The 21,584-nt window shown below is 41.9% G+C and overlaps 1 protein-coding gene across 2 annotated transcripts in view; it reads right to left on the reverse strand.

The window, feature by feature from the left end:
• Positions 1-21,584, reverse strand: part of SMARCC1 (SWI/SNF related, matrix associated, actin dependent regulator of chromatin subfamily c member 1) — a 97,271-nt gene that overhangs the window by 58,190 nt on the left and 17,497 nt on the right. For both annotated transcript variants that reach the window (XM_054190314.1, XM_054190313.1), the window contains exons 4-14: positions 21,219-21,300; positions 19,949-20,041; positions 15,788-15,857; positions 13,705-13,774; positions 12,087-12,162; positions 10,035-10,160; positions 9,225-9,343; positions 7,832-7,956; positions 6,984-7,043; positions 6,293-6,330; positions 3,580-3,701 (exon numbers count right to left, since the gene is read on the reverse strand). In XM_054190314.1, coding sequence (XP_054046289.1) covers positions 3,580-3,701; positions 6,293-6,330; positions 6,984-7,043; positions 7,832-7,956; positions 9,225-9,343; positions 10,035-10,160; positions 12,087-12,162; positions 13,705-13,774; positions 15,788-15,857; positions 19,949-20,041; positions 21,219-21,300 — 981 coding nt within the window. The remainder of the gene's footprint in view (positions 1-3,579; positions 3,702-6,292; positions 6,331-6,983; positions 7,044-7,831; positions 7,957-9,224; positions 9,344-10,034; positions 10,161-12,086; positions 12,163-13,704; positions 13,775-15,787; positions 15,858-19,948; positions 20,042-21,218; positions 21,301-21,584) is intronic.

Genomic DNA, 21,584 nt, shown 5'->3' on the forward strand with positions numbered 1-21,584 from the left:
GTCAGGCAGGAGACTGGACTCAAGAACGTAGCTAGTACCAACCTGGGACACTGGGAAAATAAAATCCAGAGCATAGATATTTGGAGCAACTAAACCCTGTCTGAAAACTAATTCTTCCCCTTTGCAGTCCGAGGAAGAAATACGGAGCAAAAACCAGCCCCATACGGAAGAGCAGAACTAACACCACATGAGATGCCATGCATTATATAAAATAAACTAAGGTAAAGATCACAGGAAATTCAGCTTTAGTTATTCGATACTTTTTTTCCTTCTTCCATAGCCATTCCAGGTGAAGTATTTAAGTTTAAATGTTCTTTTAGCAGAATCTCCCATTCTGCACGAACTACCAGCCTGACGATGTAAACAGCACTGCAGAAACCTGTGAAATCACATTCTCACGTTTCCTAAACAAAGGATTAGAGGAAGTGATGCAATTTATTTCAACCTAAACAAGGAAATTTGGTCCCGAAACGTTTTGATTGCAGGGCGATTGCACCTGTGGGGTTCTACCAGCAGCAAATGAACGAGATCCTTTTGTGTTATCCGTGGCATGTAACACAATATGTAAGAGGGTTTTCACTGCAAAGCAAAATTACAATGCAAGTAAACCACCAGAATACACAGAACTTAATTAGTCAATTCATTTTTTGCTTCTAAGATCTTAATATGCAAATTCTTTGCGGGACCCAAGATTTGACCCACCTATTGCTAAGTGAGGAAATGGCTTCAAGACGAAAAACCCTTCCATTTTATAACAACATGTCAGAAATACGGGGCTTGTTAGGGTAACTTCAGACAGAAGCTCACAGAATGGCACATACTTTACGCAAGTTAAAATCTGGAGAACTACAATAGTCCTTTAAGAATTGTTACTCTTAAAGGAAACAGAAAAATGTATTCTTTGCAAATCTTCTTTCCTCCTGTACATTCAGCTTTTAACCTACCATGCAATCGTCCTTTTACGCTGATGCCGCTTACTCTTCACTTGCCGTTCATAGGAAAATACTCTAACTTGAAGATGAAAATTAACCAACAAACTGCTCAGATTTTATTAACAAACAAACGATCTAGTTCCTGCAATGAAGTTGCCCAAAGCATAAGAGATTCCACTGAAACTAAATTGAGTATTAAAGAAAATTTATCTTTTTCCTAGAAAATCAATTTTAGCAAGGACTATTCTAAAACAGCAGTTTAATAAAACGTTCTGAGAGAAGTAGATTAGAATTATTCTTCGGCTTGCTTTAAATCCATCGCGACTGGACACGTTAAAGGAGTATTTGCAGTTTGGGAGGGCTGCAGACAGTGGTTTCTTTATATATTGATATAACCCAAGAAGGATTTGCTGGCACAGCAGCAGCAGCACCTGCAGCCTGAGGTGGGACAGTGCTACCGACAGGCTCTCTGGTTCTCCAGAATACAAAATCCATCTCTGGATGAAAAGCAAGTGCTCAGAGACAGAGAAATGTCACTCTCAACAGCTGTGCTGTTATTTCAGACCTAAATCCAAATCAGCTTAATGTGCTGTTTCTGGAGCATGAGAATCCAAAAAAAAAAAAAAAAAAAAAAATCAAAGCTTCTTTTGACATCACCCTGGTACCTTGGGAACGTCTACTGTTCCCTTCAGAGACGCTGGGAAGTTTGCCTTTTGCGAGGTCAAGAACACGTACACCTGATGCAATGAGAAGTTTATTCTCATTCTTTGAAAACACGGCATTAGCCTTAGCTGTGTTTCACAGTTAAATTAAGAGCACTACGTAAGAGTCTACCTCTTGTGAACACCATTAGAACTTCTGCTGCTACTACAAACGCACTGCTCAAGAGTTTTTAGCCAACCGTTATCAACCAGTCGCTCCCAAAAGGCCCTTGTACAGTAAGAGTGATCTCATGACGAAACGTCGTCGTTGCCATCATCTTCTCAGTAGAGATGTGTTATTGTACCTTCACTTTACATACAAGGAACTGAAGCACTACGTGATCCAGCAATGGGCCCTTGTGGCCAAGAAGGCCAACGGCATCCTGGGGGGCATCAAGAAGAACGTGGCCAGCAGGGGGAGGGAGGTCATCCTCCCACTCTGCTCTGCCTTGGTGAGGCCACATCTGGAGCATTGGGTCCAGTTCTGGGCTCCCCGGTTCAAGGAGGACAGGGAACTGCTGGAGAGGGGACAGCAAAGGGCTACCAGGATGCTGAGGGGCTGGAACACCTCTCTGATGAAGAAAGGCTGAGGGATTTGGGGCTCTTCAGTCTGGAAAAAAAGACGGCTGAGGGGGATCTTATCAACACTTATAAATACTGAAAGGGGGGGTGTCAGGAGGATGGGGCCAGGCTCTTCTCAGTGGTGCCCAGCGACAGGACAAGAGGTAACGGGCACAAACTTGACCATAGGAAGTTCCACCTCAACATGAGGGGGAACTTCTTTCCCCTGAGGGTGGCAGAGCCCTGACACAGGCTGCCCAGAGAGGTGGGGGAGTCTCCGTCTCTGGAGACATCCCAAACCCGCCTGGACGCGTTCCTGTGCCACCTGCTGTGGGTGACTCTGCTCTGGCAGGGGGTTGGACTAGATGATCTCCAGAGGGCCCTTCCAACCCCTACTATTACGTGATTCTGTGATCCTCAGCTTGTCTGCTTCTCAGAGCGGGAGAGCAAGGGGACTGGCAGAATGGATGGTTCTATTTATGGGGATTTAGGTCAACTCAAGCCACTAGCACAGACGTAGGTTCAGCAACCAACCCAAGGTAATAAATTTTGCCAGAGCTGGAAATTGAACCAACTCTCACACTAACAGTTCAGATCCCATTTTAATTCACTACTATTAAAAGTTATTCGCTTTTGAAAGTTGCACATGAATCCCAATACTCAAGTGTCATAGCACTTATTTTTAGATTCCAGCCTAAACAACGACTCAACTCCTAAAGCCAAGACAAAACACACGCTCAAATGACAGCCTTTACAGAGAATGGACTAGTCCTTATTCTGTTTCCAGAGAGGTTTTTATTTAAACAAGTTTAACTACTCTATAAGAGGGACTTTCACGCCCCATCACTCGCCCCTCTTCCCACACCACGGAAGTTTGCGTATGCAGAGAACGTCAGGGTTACTCCAGTGAGTAATGTGGTCACAGCACACCACAAACCTCTGACTCCAAGGAGGATCCCAAAATGAAACAAGTCTTCTCCTTGCATAATCAGTGACTTATCCTCAAAGTCAAGATCTGGAGCCAAATAAAAAGCAACCAGCTTTCAGAAGTAGGTACAAACATAGAAAGATCATACAAGGACTCAAGAAGTAGGGAAGAAAAAGGAATCGTTTCCTCATGGGAGGAAAAAAAATAAAAATCAATGTAAAGCAAAAAATGCTGAGCAGGCAGACCGAAGATCCATGCTGTTTGAAATTCTCTTCCTTATTCCCAACTCCTGAAAACTGCCAGATGTCAGCTCAGAAAGATTTTGAAATGGAAAAGGTGTACCCATACATGGGAACCAGACCTAAACAAAGTAATTTCTTCCAGCTCTCAGCTTGATTTATGAGAAAGAACCACCAAAACTCTAAGCCTTCCCCCAGTTCCCAATTGCTTTTCTTACCAGTTGTAGTCAAACCAGGATGCATAGCTTGGAATAATGATGTGGTTGGTTTGTTCGGTGACATTATCTTCACCTGGATCAACCGACCGACTTTGATCGCCTTTGTTAGGATCTTCATCTTCCTGTATCATGGAGGGAACGCAACGGTTAATAGGTTGCAAGAGCCATACCCAACAGCTCTCAGCCAGCACCAAGTTAGCCCCAAACAAGTCCTTTCCAACCCTGCACAGAATAAACTTTTCTTGGTGCAATCTCTGGTCAGTGGCAAAAAACTCAGGGACCAGAGAAAGTGTAACCTGTGTTCATAACAATAGTAAAGAAAGCATAAGGCCAGTAAAAAGTTTTTACAGAGCCAACTCCCAAATCTCAAGGACATACCCGGCAGTACGGTTAGATCACACTTTGCATCCTGTTCATAAAATTAAACTTGCTCTAACTACGGGAGCAAACGCTGCATTTCAGTTCTGCAGTATACTGCGACCCCGGGTAATGAATCCGGCACGCACCTCGAGCGCCCCGTAAGCTGCCAGCCAAGCTCTCGCTGCCATCTCCAGTTACTGACACTGCGCCAAGTTTTAATATTGTCTAAGACAGGTTGTATTTTTTGCCATTCTTCCCCGATTAACCTTCTCACTCCTCAGAAGAGCATTAACGGAAATCAGGTTCATTACTTCTAGTTTCACAGGGAGACACCTGTCAGCAGTAATAGTTTCACGTCTGCAAAACCGCGTCTCATTATCCTAGATTTTTGCTTGGATAAACTCACTTTGATCAATCTTAAAGCTGGTCTTGGATGTTTCTCTCTTGTGAAGAAGAGAAGTTCAACTTTGAGGTGCGTGTGTCCCTGCATTTGCTTCCACCCAGAGGGTGGACAGCCCCGTGAGTTTGCTCGTACAGGGCTGTGAAGACACCAGTGAGCAAGGTTTTAAGATTCCCAAGCAGGGGGACAAGACTTTGGTCACCTTCTGCTGCTTCACAACAGAAGCCTCCCATGAACTCTCAGTGTTCTGCAACTTGAGATCCAGCAGATGGTCGCTTCCCGATCCAAAGGGATAAAGAGAAGGGCACGGAGGCAGCGTAAGAGGAGGGTCAGGACAGGACATGTTGTGTATGAGAAACCCTCGGGTGCTACGTGAAGAGCCTGTAGGCGACTCAACATTAAATGGTTTTCTTTACCTGAAATACTAATCCAGGCAGATTTCAGAGAAACAGACCAGACTTAAAAATAACAAAGTCCCTAAAGCAAGATGTTAAAGAGTCCTTGGTATCAATGATCTATCTTTTTCTGGGGCTGAATTCCCCCAAGACAACAAGGTATCACTCTAAATATATCTAGTGATCTGACAACAGCTAGTCAGAAGAGAAGTCCTTCCTCTCATCATTCCCTCAACTTCCGACACCCTTCTCCTCTCAAAACACATGCACTGGACAGAGAAACAGGCCATGGCCCCTCAAAAAAACAACAGTTATTAGCACAGGACATAAAAAGCAAACCTCCTCCAATCGAACATGGAACAAATACTAAGGTTGCGGCATGAGTCCCACGGTTCCAGGTCATTCTACACTCAGGGATGGAGAAGTTACACCAGGAAAAAAAAAAGAGCATTTCCCATACAGGACAAACCTGCTGTCGCATTCCTTCTGAGCTGGTGTCCCTAACTTGGAAAACGGTGCTTGCTAAGAATTCTGCCAGTCTCTGTTCTCATGTCTGGATCTAGAGACTTAAACTCACTGCTCCTTAGGAGTGATACCTGCGCCTAAAACCTACACGAAAGGTTGCTTACTAGCTAGTCAGCGGTTTGCATGCCTAGAGTTGGCGTCTTTCCCCCTTTCAAGGCACGATAAAGGATTTTTTGAGCACTTCTGAAAACACATATACAGATTGGACGTATGAACTGAAATATGGTAAAACCAGAAATCCAGCAGTATGGAAAGTCAGATTTTCTTAATTACGTGTATAACTAAAGGACACATCCAAACACCTGCGTCTGTGCAGGCCTGCAACTGTACGAACCTAACACAGCTGTGATCTTTTCTTACCTGCATGATCAGGCAGCCATCTTATACCAGGCAAGTTGTTAAAAATAGTGCCTGCCATACCAACAATGCAATTCAATACAAAATCTACCCTGGCAACTCAGTTACAATGATCAGGAAGCCTACCTAGAGTTTAGATTTAGTCCTGAAACCCAAAGAAAACACATAATCTTTGAAAAACCTTGCATCTGAAAAACGGTTCTTTGAAAATACTTTGCATCTGTCTCATTCTCATTTTTTATATACTAGATTTAAAAATACAAAATCATCTCACAGCATTTGTAATAGCAAAACACCATTCCTATCAGTAACTAACTAAATCTTATGTGTCATTTGAAGAACATTACAGGCTGTTACTGAAGATGAGATAAAGATCTTGACAGGACAAGGGGTGATGACTTTAAACTCAAAGAAGGGAGATTTAGATCTGAGGAAGAAATTGTTTGCTGTGAGGGCGGTGAGCCCCTGGCCCAGGCTGCCCAGAGAAGCTGTGGCTGCCCCATCCCTGGAGGGGTTCAAGGCCAGGTTGGACGGGGCGTGGAGCAACCTGGGCTGGTGGGAGGTGTCCCTGCCCAGGGCAGGGGGTGGCACTGGGTGGGCTTTAAGGTCCCTTCCAACCTAAACCATTCTGTGATCTCAGTTTCTACCAAACTTAGTGAGAAACGGCTGCTGTTACCTTTCCTCCGGTTGCCACAGTCTCCTCATCCTGTTCATCTGAAAGCAAAAAGCATTAAGAATTACTGAGAATTACACTAATAAAAAGCATCTGATTGCTCATGAGCCTTTCTAGCAATGCAATTGCTTAATGGGAAAGAATATTTCATTTGTTTTGGAAGGGAAGTGAGGAGGAAAGCAAAGTGGACCAGACATCATTAAGGCAATCTCATCCTTATGCAGGCACTCAACTATCCCAGACAAGGGAACAGATAAGAATACAGAGGAAGGATAATTAGAATTTTTCCACACTTCGGAATCCATACCTAATTACCGCCTTTCCCAGTGCCCTAGATGTAGCCTCGTATAATAGGATACGGGACACTAGTTTATATCTCTTATGTCAAAGGCTTAGCAAAGCTCAGGGAAGCTGTGATTCACCTTGATTCCCAGTAAGAAAAGAAAAAGTCTGCCAGGAAAGAGCTTATAGGTCATTAAAAAATAATGCCTACAAGGGAACAGCCTTACAAGTGACTAAGAGTCAATACATTTCGACTTGAATACATATGAAAACTGAATTAACTTAATAGAAGAATTAGAGATTCCTTTTAAAATTGAGAGATATAAAATATTTACTCTTTCGGCCTGCAAGCAAGACTTTACTATAAAATGTAGGGGAGAGGGTGCTAGTGGGTGTTGTGCGTTTGTTTTACCGAGGTCTGCTACCGTTCCTCCTTTCACAGGCGTGTTTTCACTGTCTTTCTTTGGGTTCACTACAAAAGTAAGGAAGATTGAAACTCTGATGAGTAACCATCAGACAAGATACAATTATCGAAGTCTAGCACGCTTTTACTATCTTATCAATAAGCAGTTGTGTTGGTCATGTCTCTGAAGTTCAAAAGAGTTCATCTGTGCAGTCTGAGTACAACAGACCATTTGTTTGACTTCTCTGTAATTTCACATCTGAACACAAAGCAGCTTCTATTCACGCGGTCAGGGGACTGAGTACTGCACTTTCTCCACCTGTACACCGCGTAACAGTTCCCACGTGCAAGTTCAAACCAGGTAAAAACCAAATGGGGTGACACCCAAAAAGGTTTGGTGTCAAGGACCTGATAGAAGAAGTATTTTTCTGACTTATCTTTACTTAACAGGTATTGCACAGATCAACGCTTTTCAGAAAAGGATGAAGAACCATTGCTAGTTCCCACATTTGACGTGCTTATCTTGGGTGCTTGGCACACAATTCTTTTCCTCCAGAAAACTCTATACCCCAAAACATGAACTCTATATAACGGGCGAGAGCAATCCTCAAATAGGCGAAACTAAACTTCTAAGTGGATTTTCATAAACATATTTCAAAAAGCCAAAAGAAGGTCAATCTGCTGCCCTTCTCAACTGCCACGTTCAAATCCCTGGCTAGGTAAATCTAGATGGGCACAGATCACCTGGGCCCACGGCCACAAAGTACTTCAAAGACTTGACAAAATACGTGTATTTTTTCAGTGCAGTTTAAGCAATTGTTTTAACATTCAGAGAATCCAGTGTATGCATATTTTACCATTTTTGGGAAGCACCACTTCTTCTATATTAGGTACTGGGGTGGGATCCTCCATGTCCTTTGTAAGATCTTCTTGCTCATCTTCTTCTTTCTGCCCTCTCCTTTTCCCATATAAGGCTGCTTGTCTGAAACAGATCATACACAAATTCTCTGCCAGCTGCAACTGTCAGATGTTCTCATCTTGACGTTATTCTTCAGATATCGGGATTAAAGGACCGGGTTAAAACTCTTATGAAAACACGAATGCTGTAGGAAGCGGTGCTAATGGAGTTAATGAAAAAATATCCTCTGTATATTACTAAAACAAAATAAGTTTTTAAAAAAAGTCTTTTCCACTGTTTCAAAACTGGAGACCACCACCGTAGATAAATCTGGATTCCAACCCAAAACAGTCTCCAGCACGTTGGCAGCAGCACTCGCATTCCCGTGCGATTCAAGGGAGCAGCGATTCGCTTGCATTTGTCCTTTTTCAAGTCGCAATAAGGGCATCTGCCGCACGGAACAGAAGAGGCAACAGACCATTTCAAGGCATGTTGCCTCATTGAAGGGAAAAGGCTGGCTTGTACGATCGATCTGTGTACGATACGATCGATTCCTCTGTGTACAGAGGAAGCCATTTTGGGAACAAAGGCAGAATCACCCACACCTCCGCCTACAGAACCTAACCCAGACTACACATTTGGAACACAAAAGTCAATCAGATTATAAACTAATTTTTTTCTCATCTCAGGTGATAAATTTTCTGTTTTGTCTTATTAGAGCCCAACAGGTCTATTAAACAAGATCTGAATTTTTAGTTCAAAAGTGCTCCCCTCCATATCCACACACAAACCTCCACAAATAACTTTTCATTTGGATATAATTTTGGCCTTTAAAAAAAAAATAAAAATCAAACTAGCATTGGAAAAAACCCTGATCTGTAGGCTACCTGTAATCACAAATGCTACTCCGTTGAAGTCACATTTGAGAAGCAGACTTTAAAACACCTGCCTATGCAGGTGAAAAACCTCCCCAATTAAAGGCAGTAATACTGCAAAGAGTGTACCTGCGGTACGTGATTGCACTAACAGAACTAGTTGGGAGTTATTTTAGAAGCAGCTGAGTAGTTTGTCATTTGGTAAGTTCTCTTGACGCAGCAACGAACCCCGTCACTGCCCCAGATAACATGACAGCTTGCGCTAGATTCTCCCCCACCTGCGGGCAACACATTTCCACAGAGGAGCAAAGAAATTACACATACGTTACATATACGTATACTCATGCAAAATCACCTAAGCCTATTGCAGAAGTAATTACTGTAATCTAAGGTGAGACGAGTGCAAGGTGACAGTCATGTCTCCATAAGCATTTCTTCAAGAAAATTCGCTTTAAATTCCAGGACTCGGACACTCACCCTTTCTTCCCTGTCTTTTTTCTCGACTCCACAGGAGTGGGGGGCGGAGAAGGAGAATGCTTCCTCTTCCTTGTACTTGCTGCTGCTTTCCTGTCTCTCCTCTCGGGACTACGTACAGGCTGTTAGAGAAGTGAAGTAGTTAGCTCATCCCAAACACTACAGTTATTGAAATGCTGTAGGCTACACTCTTCCTGAATACATCCTACAACAGAGAAGCTGAAAGCAATAATATCACAACACGCACCACATCCAGCTCCAGAATACTTTGTCACGGGGAAAACCCCTACTTTTTCTACAGCCATGCCCCAGATCCTATGTACTTAAGAACTGCGCTTTTAAAACAGAGCAATGTGTGACTTGTTCAATAAACCCCATCCATCAGGAGAGGTTTCCCAGTGAGCAGCCCGGCCTCAAGGTTGAATGAACGTGTTTTCAGAGTCCTAACTAACTTCCTGCATCAGGAAATAACAATCAGGAAAGAACAAATATTATTTACAAGTATTTTGGTACAGAGAATTCAGAAATCAAATATTAACTGATGCTGTTTAACGCGTCCATGGCTTCAGTTATGAGAATGCAGAGTGGGTCCTATCTCTTACCACCCTCAGGGAGTGGGGAAAAATAAAAATCAAAAGGGCACACTTACACTTCTGGATAAAGGACATACATCAGAAAAAAGTTAAACTAGACTTTGTTACCTCAAGCTGTTTAACTGGATTAATTTTAGCAAATCTGAGTGCCAAAAATTTTGACTTATATGAAGTGTGTTAGTGTATGAACAGGTCACCCACTAAGCAGAGAACCACCTACCTCTTCATTTTTCATGGAGATTCTCTGCCGAAAACTCACTGTTTTCCTGTTCTCATCTACCTCGTAATCCTCTTCATTCATCCATTCATTGAATACATCTGTGTCCAAAATCCACTTGGCATGAACCTAAAAACAGAACGACATATAGACGTGCTGATGTTTTTTGAAGAAGTAACCCCACGACAGAGCTCATAGGATGAAGGAAATACTTTCAGCGTTGTTATCAGGGTCTGAACGTCCAAATATCTCGTAATGGTTTCAAGAAGCAATACAATAAAGGACAAACATGCCCGCAAGTCTACTGAATGCCACGTCTGCTCCTCAGTCATTTCTAAGCCTCCTAAAGCGCGAGGTCAGTTCTCACAGCTGGGACAATGGCTCTGTATTAAGAGCATACTTTGGATGCTGAAATTACCATCAAAATCTTCTAAATACACAAATCACCATAGCACATGTGCCACAAAAGACCAAAAAAAATGAGAAGAGTTGGCCATATCTTGGAAAGAAAAGATTAGGTATCTTGACTTACAATATCCATCTTCAAAAAAAAATTCCTAGTTTACATAGCTGAAAATGAATTCTTGAGCTTTGGTATGATTTATACACAAAAAGCACGCGTTCTGGTTATTTACAGGTAACTACTTGGAATAAGTAGTGTTTGAACAGATACCAAGTTATTTTCTGACCTCAGCTGCTCTAACTCCGCTGTTCAGATCAACAGCACACACACAGAACAACATTGCATGTTACGTATGAAAGAGTAAGCCCAAAAGAAGGACAATAAAGCAGATTTACTACTGTCTGATTATAATTGCTCTGTGTTGTTTCACTTGCAGTGAGCTACATCAGAAAGGCAAATCATTTCTGTAGAAAGAAAACTGATCATGTAGAGAACCTAAATAAGGCTGCTGCTGTCGGTCTGAATGCTCACATGATGTTCAACAATTGAGAAGCGCTGACTTTTTGCATCATTATGACATCAGTTAAGATAAGAGTTCCCATTAAACGGAACCTTTCCACAAAGAAAGGTGAGATATGACCCTCAGGGATCCTTTAAACAGCTACTGGTTTTCTCTGACACTTTCACACTGGCTCTAACTCTAGGGACAGTCGTATTCACACACTACAGTTCATTAGCAATGCCAAGGCTTTGGGAAAATTGAGTAAAGTCAAGAGACTTGAGCTGTGCCCTGTAGTAAGAACACACAGAAGCTGGTGTCTGCCGTGGTACTGAGCAAAGATGAACTCAAGAGGTTCTGTAGCTGTGCGAAACTAGGGGACGGGGGCACCCACGGCCACACACCATTTGCCAACCAGACCTCAGCTCTGTTTTGGTGCCAATACCTGAAACCACCATAAAGAAAGTTGCCATTATAATAACTCAAAGAGAACGGGCAAGGTTTCAATGGTACCACAGACTTCAAAAATTCAGATTTGTTCACCTAAAGAAGCTTCGTGATTTCTGTATTATCTGACTTCTCGTATTTTTGGCCATTTCTGTATTACAGAAACTGATGAACTTTCTGCATGCAAAAAAAAAACCCAAACATTTTATGCCCTGTAATACAGGTGTGGAAGCCCCAGGTTTCTAACCTGATAGTTCTTTTCTCTAACAATATTCTCCCACAAAGATATGGTATTTTCCTCATTCTCCTTAATCACTGTATAATGACGCTATGCCTTCTAAGGAGCTGTCAGGTTTCACCCCAGAGACGGCTACACTTCAGCAGCAGCAGCAGCACTTCGCTTTAACATAAAACACCTCAAGTCAGGCCAAAATAAACATGGCAATTTTGGCACTATGAGGGATGCATCAGCCTGTCCTTTTCACTCACAAAATAAAGTATTTTTTCAAACAGCTGTCCCCCGCCCTGGACTAAAGAAATGTTTTAGACATTTTCATTATGGCTCTAGAAATATCACTGTTTTTCCATATATATGGAAATACAGCTATTGTTACTCAGCAGCTCATTAAAACATCCATCTAGTTCCACCTGAGCACGAGCTATACCAGTACAGTAACTCTGGGAAACCGCTGAAGAGAGGACTTACCTTCCATGGCTTTTCAGGAATTGGAGGATCCTCAATTTCGGCGTCTATCTCATTGGCATGAACCCAAGTGTCGTAGCTAATGAGAGGAGTCAAGAGAAAACAAAATTGGTCCCTTGGGCTGTTCGTGCAGAAAGATCCCCAGCAGGAATATTTATTCTGACATGTGCAAATCACATTGCTGGCATAGAATAGTATTTTCCACGCAATGAAAAGTTAAAGGAATAATCCCTGGTTTCTGCTACAGGAACAGGGCACACTGAGAAGGGAACGGTCCGAGGCACCTTCATGCACATTTTTAACTTGCTCAATTTAAAAGCCATCACAGTGAAGGCAGATCCAGCTTAAAATTGCAAATCTACTTTCTAATAAATGCAATTTCTGAGTCACCCGTTCAAACTCTGGCATTAAGTTAATTAACTTGTTTCTGTTCTTATGAGTTTGAAGCAAAAGATACTGGATTCTTAGAAGAAAGGAGTACGCATCGTCTGCTTCAATCCCTACCACTGTATCAGCTTTACACTGATATTTATAAATCCATATACACACAGAGAGAGTCAATACAAACTTGACTACTGATATAATATAAATATATTTAAACATTCTTCATCTGTATGAAGAAAGAAACTTAAGCGCGATTGCTGTTTGCACTCTTCCACTGAAATACGCATATGGTTCCTGAGAATTCTGTGCACGCACCCCAGAACTTGAAAAAGTACCTTGATTTTAGTACCTTGAAGAACTTATTTAAATAGAAGTCAATGCTGGATTATCAGTCTTTTGGGTTTTCCAGAACCTGGACTCAGAAACCAGTAGCTACAAATACATTTAAGTTACTAACAGTACATACACCGTTTTCTAACATCTTCTAACAACACAAGACAGCTTTCTCAAATATCTGCTTTCAACAGTCACTTGGACTCGACTAAAGGCAACCCATGGAGTGAAACCTCTCTTTGTTGAAGAAAGGTCAAGTAGGTGATTAGAAGTTCTCCCTTTTGGCTTTAAAGACTTACTAACTTTATGGAAAGGCTCACTCCACCCTTTGAAAGCCTGGTTCGATTTGCACCCTTACTAGTGGGCTCTGCAGGAAAATAGATTCTCCTTTTCTGACCTCACCCACTTGCCAGGATCACAAATGGGAATGCATATTTCCGTTTTAAACCACCGATTAAATCTCTTTTCAGGCCTTGGACATTGATGTAAATGGCAGCAATGCTAAATTACTGCGCAGTTACACTCCGTAAGACAACGACTGCTGGTCTCAATACGAACAACAGTGTACAATCATTCAGAATCAAAAGAACAGGGATGAAGGCATGAAGTACTGTATATTTGGGTTAAATTTTTACAACAGCCAGCATGAGGTAAGTCTGAGCCTGTCATATTCTGCAGAACCAGAGCAGAGCACAGCTGTAGCCCGCACAGCTGGAACGTTCCCCATGCAGGTTCACTACTGATAACCACAGAGAGCACTGCTGTCAGGACAGGTAAGGCTCAAGCTAGAGGAGCAACTTCTTTGAGGACACAAATTTTCCTATTTACAAGTTTTAATCAACACTTCTCCTTCAACAAACCTAAGTAGGAATTGGGCTGTACTTTATTCCCCGACCTTTCTTACCTGTCTGGAAAATAGCCCCAGTGTACCAGCACCTGCTTGTCCTTTTTCATCACAGGTCTCAACCATTCATCTGCAAAGGGGAAAGAGTCATTTTAACGATAAGAATTATTACATTTCCTTCCCTCGCATCCCTAACATGCTCAAGATTAAGATCCAGTGAGACTTTAAACAGTCATCTGTTTCTTAACAGAAGCAAGAGGCATTTCTGGCTGATGGGTGGAAGCACTGCCCTCTGCCACCTCCTCTTGTCCCATCTCATCTCCCAAACTCTGTGGCCAGTTGAGCCGGGAATTCAGAAAGGGGCAGAGCAAATCCTCCTAGAGGACATTCAATAAAGACAGCAGAAATAACACAGAGAGACACTCTCCAGTCTGTCACTTTTTTTTTTTTTAACTTCTGTATAAATAAAAGACTAAACTTCTTCCAAAATGCTTTTTTGTCAAGTGGTAAATATTTCCCTTCTGTCTTTTTGTATCCTTGTTAGATATCTGAATCCCCTCAATAACTACTTCTATTGATTTATATTTCGTTCAAAAGACCCTCTTTCCCAGTACTAGATTCTACTCTCAACAGGTATTAAAAAAAAACCCACAATAGAGTTTTGAAGGAAGAATGTCAGGGCAGGGGGTGGTGGTGAAACAGATTTTAATAAAAAACTTCCAGGAGTGTAACAAAACTTGGATTTCAACTTTTTTCTTATACAACGATACTAATAAGGACTTCAAGTCAGTACAGACTTACTGAGCAACACTAATACTTCGCTGATTTTGCAATAAAAATTTGTTTAAATGGTTTTATTTCTTTTAAACTGCACACCTGACAATGTAATAACCTCCCTCCTGCAACCCAAATATTGAGAGTATGGCCCAGAGCAGGATTAAAAGAGAAACCTTGATGATTTGAATCTGTATGAAGTTGCGCTCCCTGAATTCATGGCTTTTTCCTCACCTCAGGGTTGAGAGCGCCCTGTCTAGCGCATCTGCACGTTCACTGACTACAAGACAGATGGGACCTGCTACGCTCAACCCTTTTCCAAGAACCTGAAGTGGCTAAAAATAAACACAAACCTGCGACTAGGCACGGCATTACCAGAAGCACAGAACACAGGCCAGGCCCAGAGGACAAACGAGCCCCGACTGCTCCTATACGGAGGTGAAGACTTCCATCTAGTGGCCAGCGGACGCCAGGGCGCATCAGAACAAGCTATCGCGCCAAGGAAGCTCACACTCAACAATGATCCGCTAGACAATTAAATGTGTGTACGAGATGTACGATAATAAAATGAAGAGCTGCTTTTTTTGGCTATTTGCTGAAGGAGGCAGCTGTTGAATTGCTTTTGCGGAGCCCGTGTACTTCACAGAGTGGCAGACTTCATCATAATAAAGCCAACAATCTCCCTTCATCAGGTCTACGCAATATTGCATCCACCTCTCCAAACCACGTGCAGTGATACGTATCAGCATTCCCAACCTATCACCTAGAAAGACGAGAACACGGCAAAAAGCTTTTCGATTCTCATTTGCTTCATCATCTATGCTACCATTCCTACATCTAGTTGATTCCTAAGAACGTTTCGCTCAGCATTTTGACCTACACTTACACACTGGGGGACACCAAGGAAGCAACAAAATAAAAAAAACTAATGGAAACTTTAGTTTTAAGCCCTCTACTTTCACTGTCTTTCCTTTTGATTTTTACTCTAAATTAATTTCTTTTTTTAAGTTCTTCCAGACTCTGAGCTTTGCTCCCCTCCAGCCCTCAAGTTATTTGTGACAAACAAAATGTCTATTTGCATTCACCAATAAATAATATCTCAATTTCCAATGCAATCACTGAAGGGTAGCCAGTGTTACACACCTTAATCCCAAAATGTTGTACCAATTAAAAATGTGAATGTTACACCCAATAGTTAGAAGCAGGACACACAATCATTTTATTTGGAGTTGTTAATCCTAGAAATACTTTCCCAGCGACTCTCAGGAGCAGGCTAGGAAGATTCGGTGTCTGCGTGAAAGCTCTCTTCAGTGCTAAGGGAATCTAGTGACAAGACCCTTTCCACTTAAAAACTGGAAAGCAACTTTACCATCATCCATTGAGGTAGGACTTGGATAAACATGGTGTGTAGCCTTCGATTTCTCTTCGGTTACTGTACCCTGTTGGAAAGGTGAAAGAAGAGAAGAATCTGCATGAGAAACCTTCAACACGTTACCCCAAACTTCTCAGCCGCTTCTTTTTACCCACATCCCCTGCAACCTAAAAATATTCAAGGCCAACTTCAATGAACTACGAAGAACACCACCTCTAAGAAGTGGCAGAAAAAGGCAATTATTTTAAGAGATTGCTGACAAACTACTTTGTCATCTCTCGCTCTCTCATCTTCAAATCCTTCCTCCTCCTAGTTCCTTCTGCCCCAATTTTCATCATAAACTGTTCAATTATCAGTTCATACAAACCTATTGGTGAATACTTTGTACAAAAGCATCTGTAACATTTTTCCACTAAGTACACACTTTGGTCCAAAACAATTTCTAAATATGCAAATTTACATAAGACAAAGTCCACAATAAAACTTAACTAGAAACGGCTGCCTTGAATACAACATCGTTAATATTCAAGAAAGGCTTTATGTCAAGAGACACAATAAACACCCATTCTTTCAAATAAGCCTCCAAAATCACAGAACAACGGGAATTTATCAGAAATACACTAACACGATACCATTATTTGTCAAATATTAAAACATGAAAATACTTTTTCTTCTTGCTGGTTTAGGACATCATTTTTTGAACATATGAGAAGCAACGGATGTACTTCTCACACTTACATAGATGCCACAAACAGCGGTACCTAAAGCAGTTTCTCTACATATGGGTCCAGGCCATAATTATATTCCTATTGGACCTACATCATCATGCAAAAAATTCTATGACATAATTAGCCATCTGTTAAATCTCTTAAATTAGCAACCTGTCACAAGCGGAGTCCCCCAGGGATCGATACTGGGCCCAATGCTGTTTAGTATCTTCATAAGTAATCTGGATGATGGAGCAAGCGTGCTCTGACGAAGTTTTCTGATGACACCAAACTGGGTGGGGAAGTGGACACTTGGGAAGGGAGAGCCACCCTGCAGGAAGCCCTGGATAGGCTGGAAGAGTGGGCTAACAAGAACCTTATGAAGTTCAACAAGGACAAGCGTAAGGTCTTGCATCTGGGAAAACATAATCCAGGAGTGCAGACCAGGCTGGGGAGCAGCTCTGTGGAACTGCTGGGGGTCCTGGTGGACGACAAGCTCAATGTGAGTGAAGACTGTGCTGCTGCAGCAAAGAAAGCCAACAGGCTGCCGGGCTGCATCACCAAGAGCATCACCAGCAGAGAGAAAGAAGTCATTATCCCACTCTGGTCAGGCCACACTTAGAACGCTGTGTTCAGTTTTGGTCCCACTACGCAAAAAAGCTGTGGCCAGGCTGGAGAGGGTCCAGAGAAGGGTTTTACCAAGAAGATCCAAGGACTGGGAAGCTGCTGTACAAGGAACGGCTGAGAGAACTGCGTTTGTTCAGCCTTGAGAAAAGAAGGCTCAGGGGAGACCTTGTCACCACATGCCAGTATTTAAAGGGTGGCTACAAAGAAGATGGAGACTCCCTTTTTACAAGGAGTGACATGGAAAAGACACGGGGTAATGGGTACAAGTTACTCCTGGGGGAGATTCCAATTGGACGCAAGAGGAAAATTTTTCACCATGAGAACATTGTGCCGTTGGAATAATCTCCCCAGGAAAGTGGTGGATTCCGCAACACTGGACACTTTTAAGATCCAGCCAGACAGGGTGCTGGGCCATCTTGTCTAGAGCATGCTTTTGCCAAGAAAGTTAGGACCAGATAATCCTCGAGGTTCCTTCCAACCTGGTATTCCATGATAAATACCTAACACTGCTTAGTGTGGCCAGTCAAGAAAACTCTGTCCTTTCCTCACATGGAGAACCATAAGGATTCTCCCACGTGCTGCAGAGACACCTCCAGTCTCCATATACAAAGAGTCATTTCCAGGGACAGCAGAAATTCACAGTCTGGAGACTCTTCTGCAGAGGAATTATGTTTTGGAACAGTTTGTATGAAAACATTGTTCGAAATTTACATTCCATAAATACTTGACAGATTTATTTAAAGGACTTAAGAGCACATGGGATCAGTTACAGCCAACAATATGGCAACAACTTATTTAGGAAACAGCATCAAAAGGAGGGAAATTAAAAAAGCATGAAGATGCGCGGCATTATGGCAGCAATATCTGGAGGCTACTCTGGTATCAGGGGCTGAAGGCCAAGCGTCCCTACACCAACAAGAGTTCATGGAACTGGGTAAAGGTAGAGGAGGCGCTCTGAGCAAACAGCAAAAGAGAAAGCTGGAAAGTGAGAAGAATTTAAAAGCGTTCAAAGGGTAAGTGCCCTGGCGTGAATGAAGAAGCTGCAAAAGTGTTTAAGAAACATTAATGGAAATTCTCCCTTTGTTTCCCATGAGCTAAAGATACTTCTCTAGATCTAGTCTGAGCTTTGTGAATCAGATCAGTGCGTTACAACTGTTGCCTACAGAGCTTTAAAAAACCCCAATACACAACAGAAGAACAGGAATTCCCTCTGAGATGCCATCTTGACTGAAAACAAAGGGATGGGTAACTTTATATTAAAACAGCTTTCTGAAAGACGTAAGCAGATCGTAAGGCTTATTCCCCACCTCCGCTAAACTGAATGTGACTGGAAGCTAGAGACATAAAGAGACGGGAGAGTTCTCTACCGACAAAACACTTCTCTTGAAGCAGACAGATATAAGTGCTACATCTCACTTGTTACCTGCTTTCAAGTTCCTAAATTATTACTTTGGCTCTTCTCAGAGGAATCCTCAACATTTATAAAGAAAAGCAGAAAAAGTGGATTGCCAGAAAGATTATCTTCACCAGCAGAGAGAACAAACATCTTAAGGACACTTGTTTTTGTAAGCCCAGAGATGACACTATGCCGTGCTGGGGCGAGAGAGATGCAGCTCCTCTGCACAGGCTGCAGCCAGAGCAGAGAGGTGTGGAAACGCCAGGGAGGAGGGAGCTCCGGGGGTAGGGACGGGGCAGAGGGAAGGCAATGGCAATGAGTTAAAAAAAATAAATAAAAAAATCACGATCGTGACAGCAAGCAAGCACCGGTAACAACACAAATACAAGATGAAAATTCAGAGGTACGGCAAAGGAAGAAAGCCCAAAAAGCAGAATTAGGGACAATTTCTGTTTTCAGTTCTTCACATCCCCTTAGAGACAAAGTTGCCCGCTTTGTAAGTCCCTCAAATCACTCATGGATACAGCATGCTTTGAGGGCACCATAGAATTCATTTATGAAACAAAAACTGAATCATTAACTCTAATTTAAGCAATAGCAAGCATCCTAAATCAGATTAATAATTAAACATAACTTGTGAAAAATCACACAACTGAAGTCAAGACGATGGTTCATAATCACAACACAGGAAATACATTTCATCTGGAAAAGAAAGGGTTTACTTTGGCTACGGCCATGAATTATCATAACACAAAAGGCCATCAGACCATCTAGAGTTCACATTCCAGAATATTTCTCCCAAGACAAGTGAAAAGGCTGTTTACATTTTTAAGAGATGAAGCTATTAATCTTGTTCAAGTCACCACTCAGTATATTAAATTACAATGGCAAGATGTTGACTCTCTCAGAAACGTGCCGACTACCTGACAAGCAAGAGACCCTTGTTGCTGGTGTTCTGTTCAGCACAAGCAAGAAAAAAGTGAGTAAAATAAAGCCAAAAAAGGTAGCAATTATTTCAAGATTAAAGTTTCCCTATGCTGTCCCCACGCATCTAGAGCAGTGTATTACACGCTACCTTCTTTGGTCTCAGATTTGGACAAACGGTGAGCTTCTGCTTTATATAAGCGGGTATCCAACATTAAATCTGCCGGGGCCTGCAGCCAACTCACTGCGACACCGAAACTACTTTTCACTTCAACAGCAATTTCAGATTTACTTTTAGAAGAGAGTTATGATTCAGTCTCCAGGTGAGGGTAACTACCAACAGGATTTTACAAACAGTGAACTTCTGGTCTTAAGCGACCTGCTGCTGCCGCCTGCTGTTGTCAGACACAACCCAGATGTAACCGAGATGTTAAAGTCAGGCAAATACATTTTATCTTACAATTGATGAAACACTTGTTTTAAGATACGTTATTGAATAGTTACCTGGTGACGTTTGACGATATCCTTCAATTTATTAGCCAACTTCAATTCTATATCTGGAATGAGGTAGATGGTCGGTCTGCTCAGACAATTGTTCTGGTGGAGAGAATAAGAAGTTAAATAAAAAATTAGTAGGCCAGCTGGGACACAAATTAAAAAAATAAAAGAACTATTAAGATCACCAATGCTTGAAAAAAAGCTCAAACATGTATCAGCTTGTGACACAGCACGGTGCCTCCAGCTCCAGAAACGCCTCTGACAGCAGTATTTCCTCTACTAACCTCCCCATCAAAGTCTTATCCTGGGTTTCTTTCTGCAGACCTGCTGTTAGCTCCATCAGAGACATTATCAGGGAGAAAGGAACAACGTAGCTGTTCTCACATTCCTGCTTTCACAACAACATCTTTAATGTTCTCTTTGATTTCAAAGAAATTTTGACAGGCTCTACAAGACTTTGCTTGAAGGGAATGTAAGTGCCCTGTGTGTCAAATTCCAAATCTGAATCTGTCCTGTTGCACTAACATGCAGATTTATCCATTTCTACGATATCTGAAGGTACACATTTGTTTTATTTTGGATTTTAACACGTACTCTATTAGGTACTGAAACCAACATACAATAGCAATAGTTTTTTATAATAAGAGTATTATTTCTTTTTGCTGTCCCTCCTGTTTCCATTTTTCACTAGCACCTGAAAGTTACGTCTGGACTATATTATACACCAAGCTTGGTTTTAGAGTTTGAAAAAAAAAAAAATAAAAAAAAATTCTGTCATTCACACACAGCAGTTAAAAAAATTAACTTCAAACTGGAATACAGCTGTCACCTGCTCTTTTCTGGTAGTAACTTGTTTGATAAACTAAGTGAGAAAGTCTAAAATGTACCCTAACCCTGAAAAAAGTCAAACTTATATCAAGCTGAAAGTCTCAAGGAAGTCAGCAACTGAAGGGATCTGTTCGGAATTGGTTACTCAATCCTAAGGGCGCTTCTTTCACAGAAGACGGAGACACTGGGGATGCTTCCTCCTACCTTACAAACATGTCTTTCTCGCCCTATGCATATCCGCCGAATACAAGTGAAAACATCCTGAACTTTGCAAGTGATAACATGGAATTGTGACTAAAATGGGCGGGAGACGGAGGGAGGAATATAATATTCCTAGAGAAGTCGAGGATGAAACTCTTCAGTGGGTCACAATGGGGTACATAAAAAGGTGGTGAACCCCCTCCCCTGAGCACGTGAACACATACAGGTTTGTATATGAGTTTCTTGCCTGCACTAGTGTTTTCTCAATGTTCATGAACATCTCCACATTTCGATCCATACGGGATGGATTCTGCAGGTCAAACCTCCGCCTGTTAAGGAAAATTATTCAAAAATATTAAATTTGACTCTCCACCGTCCAGTAGTCAAGAATCTTTCACGTTCCACATAAAAAAAACGGTTATCTCATGGTAGCTATAAGAACATTTAAAGCACAATCACAAATATTTTTACTTCACTTAGCAGCCCTCACAAGCAAGAAAAATCACAATTAACCAAATCCACAAAATGTGACTGATTTGTGAAATGTTTAGGAATAATGAAAGTTGACATTGTCCAACAAAACCCTGTAGCAGGGTTGTGCATTCCATTACAG

Source organism: Rissa tridactyla, chromosome 2 (genome assembly GCF_028500815.1).
Source record: "Rissa tridactyla isolate bRisTri1 chromosome 2, bRisTri1.patW.cur.20221130, whole genome shotgun sequence".
Lineage (NCBI taxonomy): Eukaryota > Metazoa > Chordata > Aves > Charadriiformes > Laridae > Rissa > Rissa tridactyla.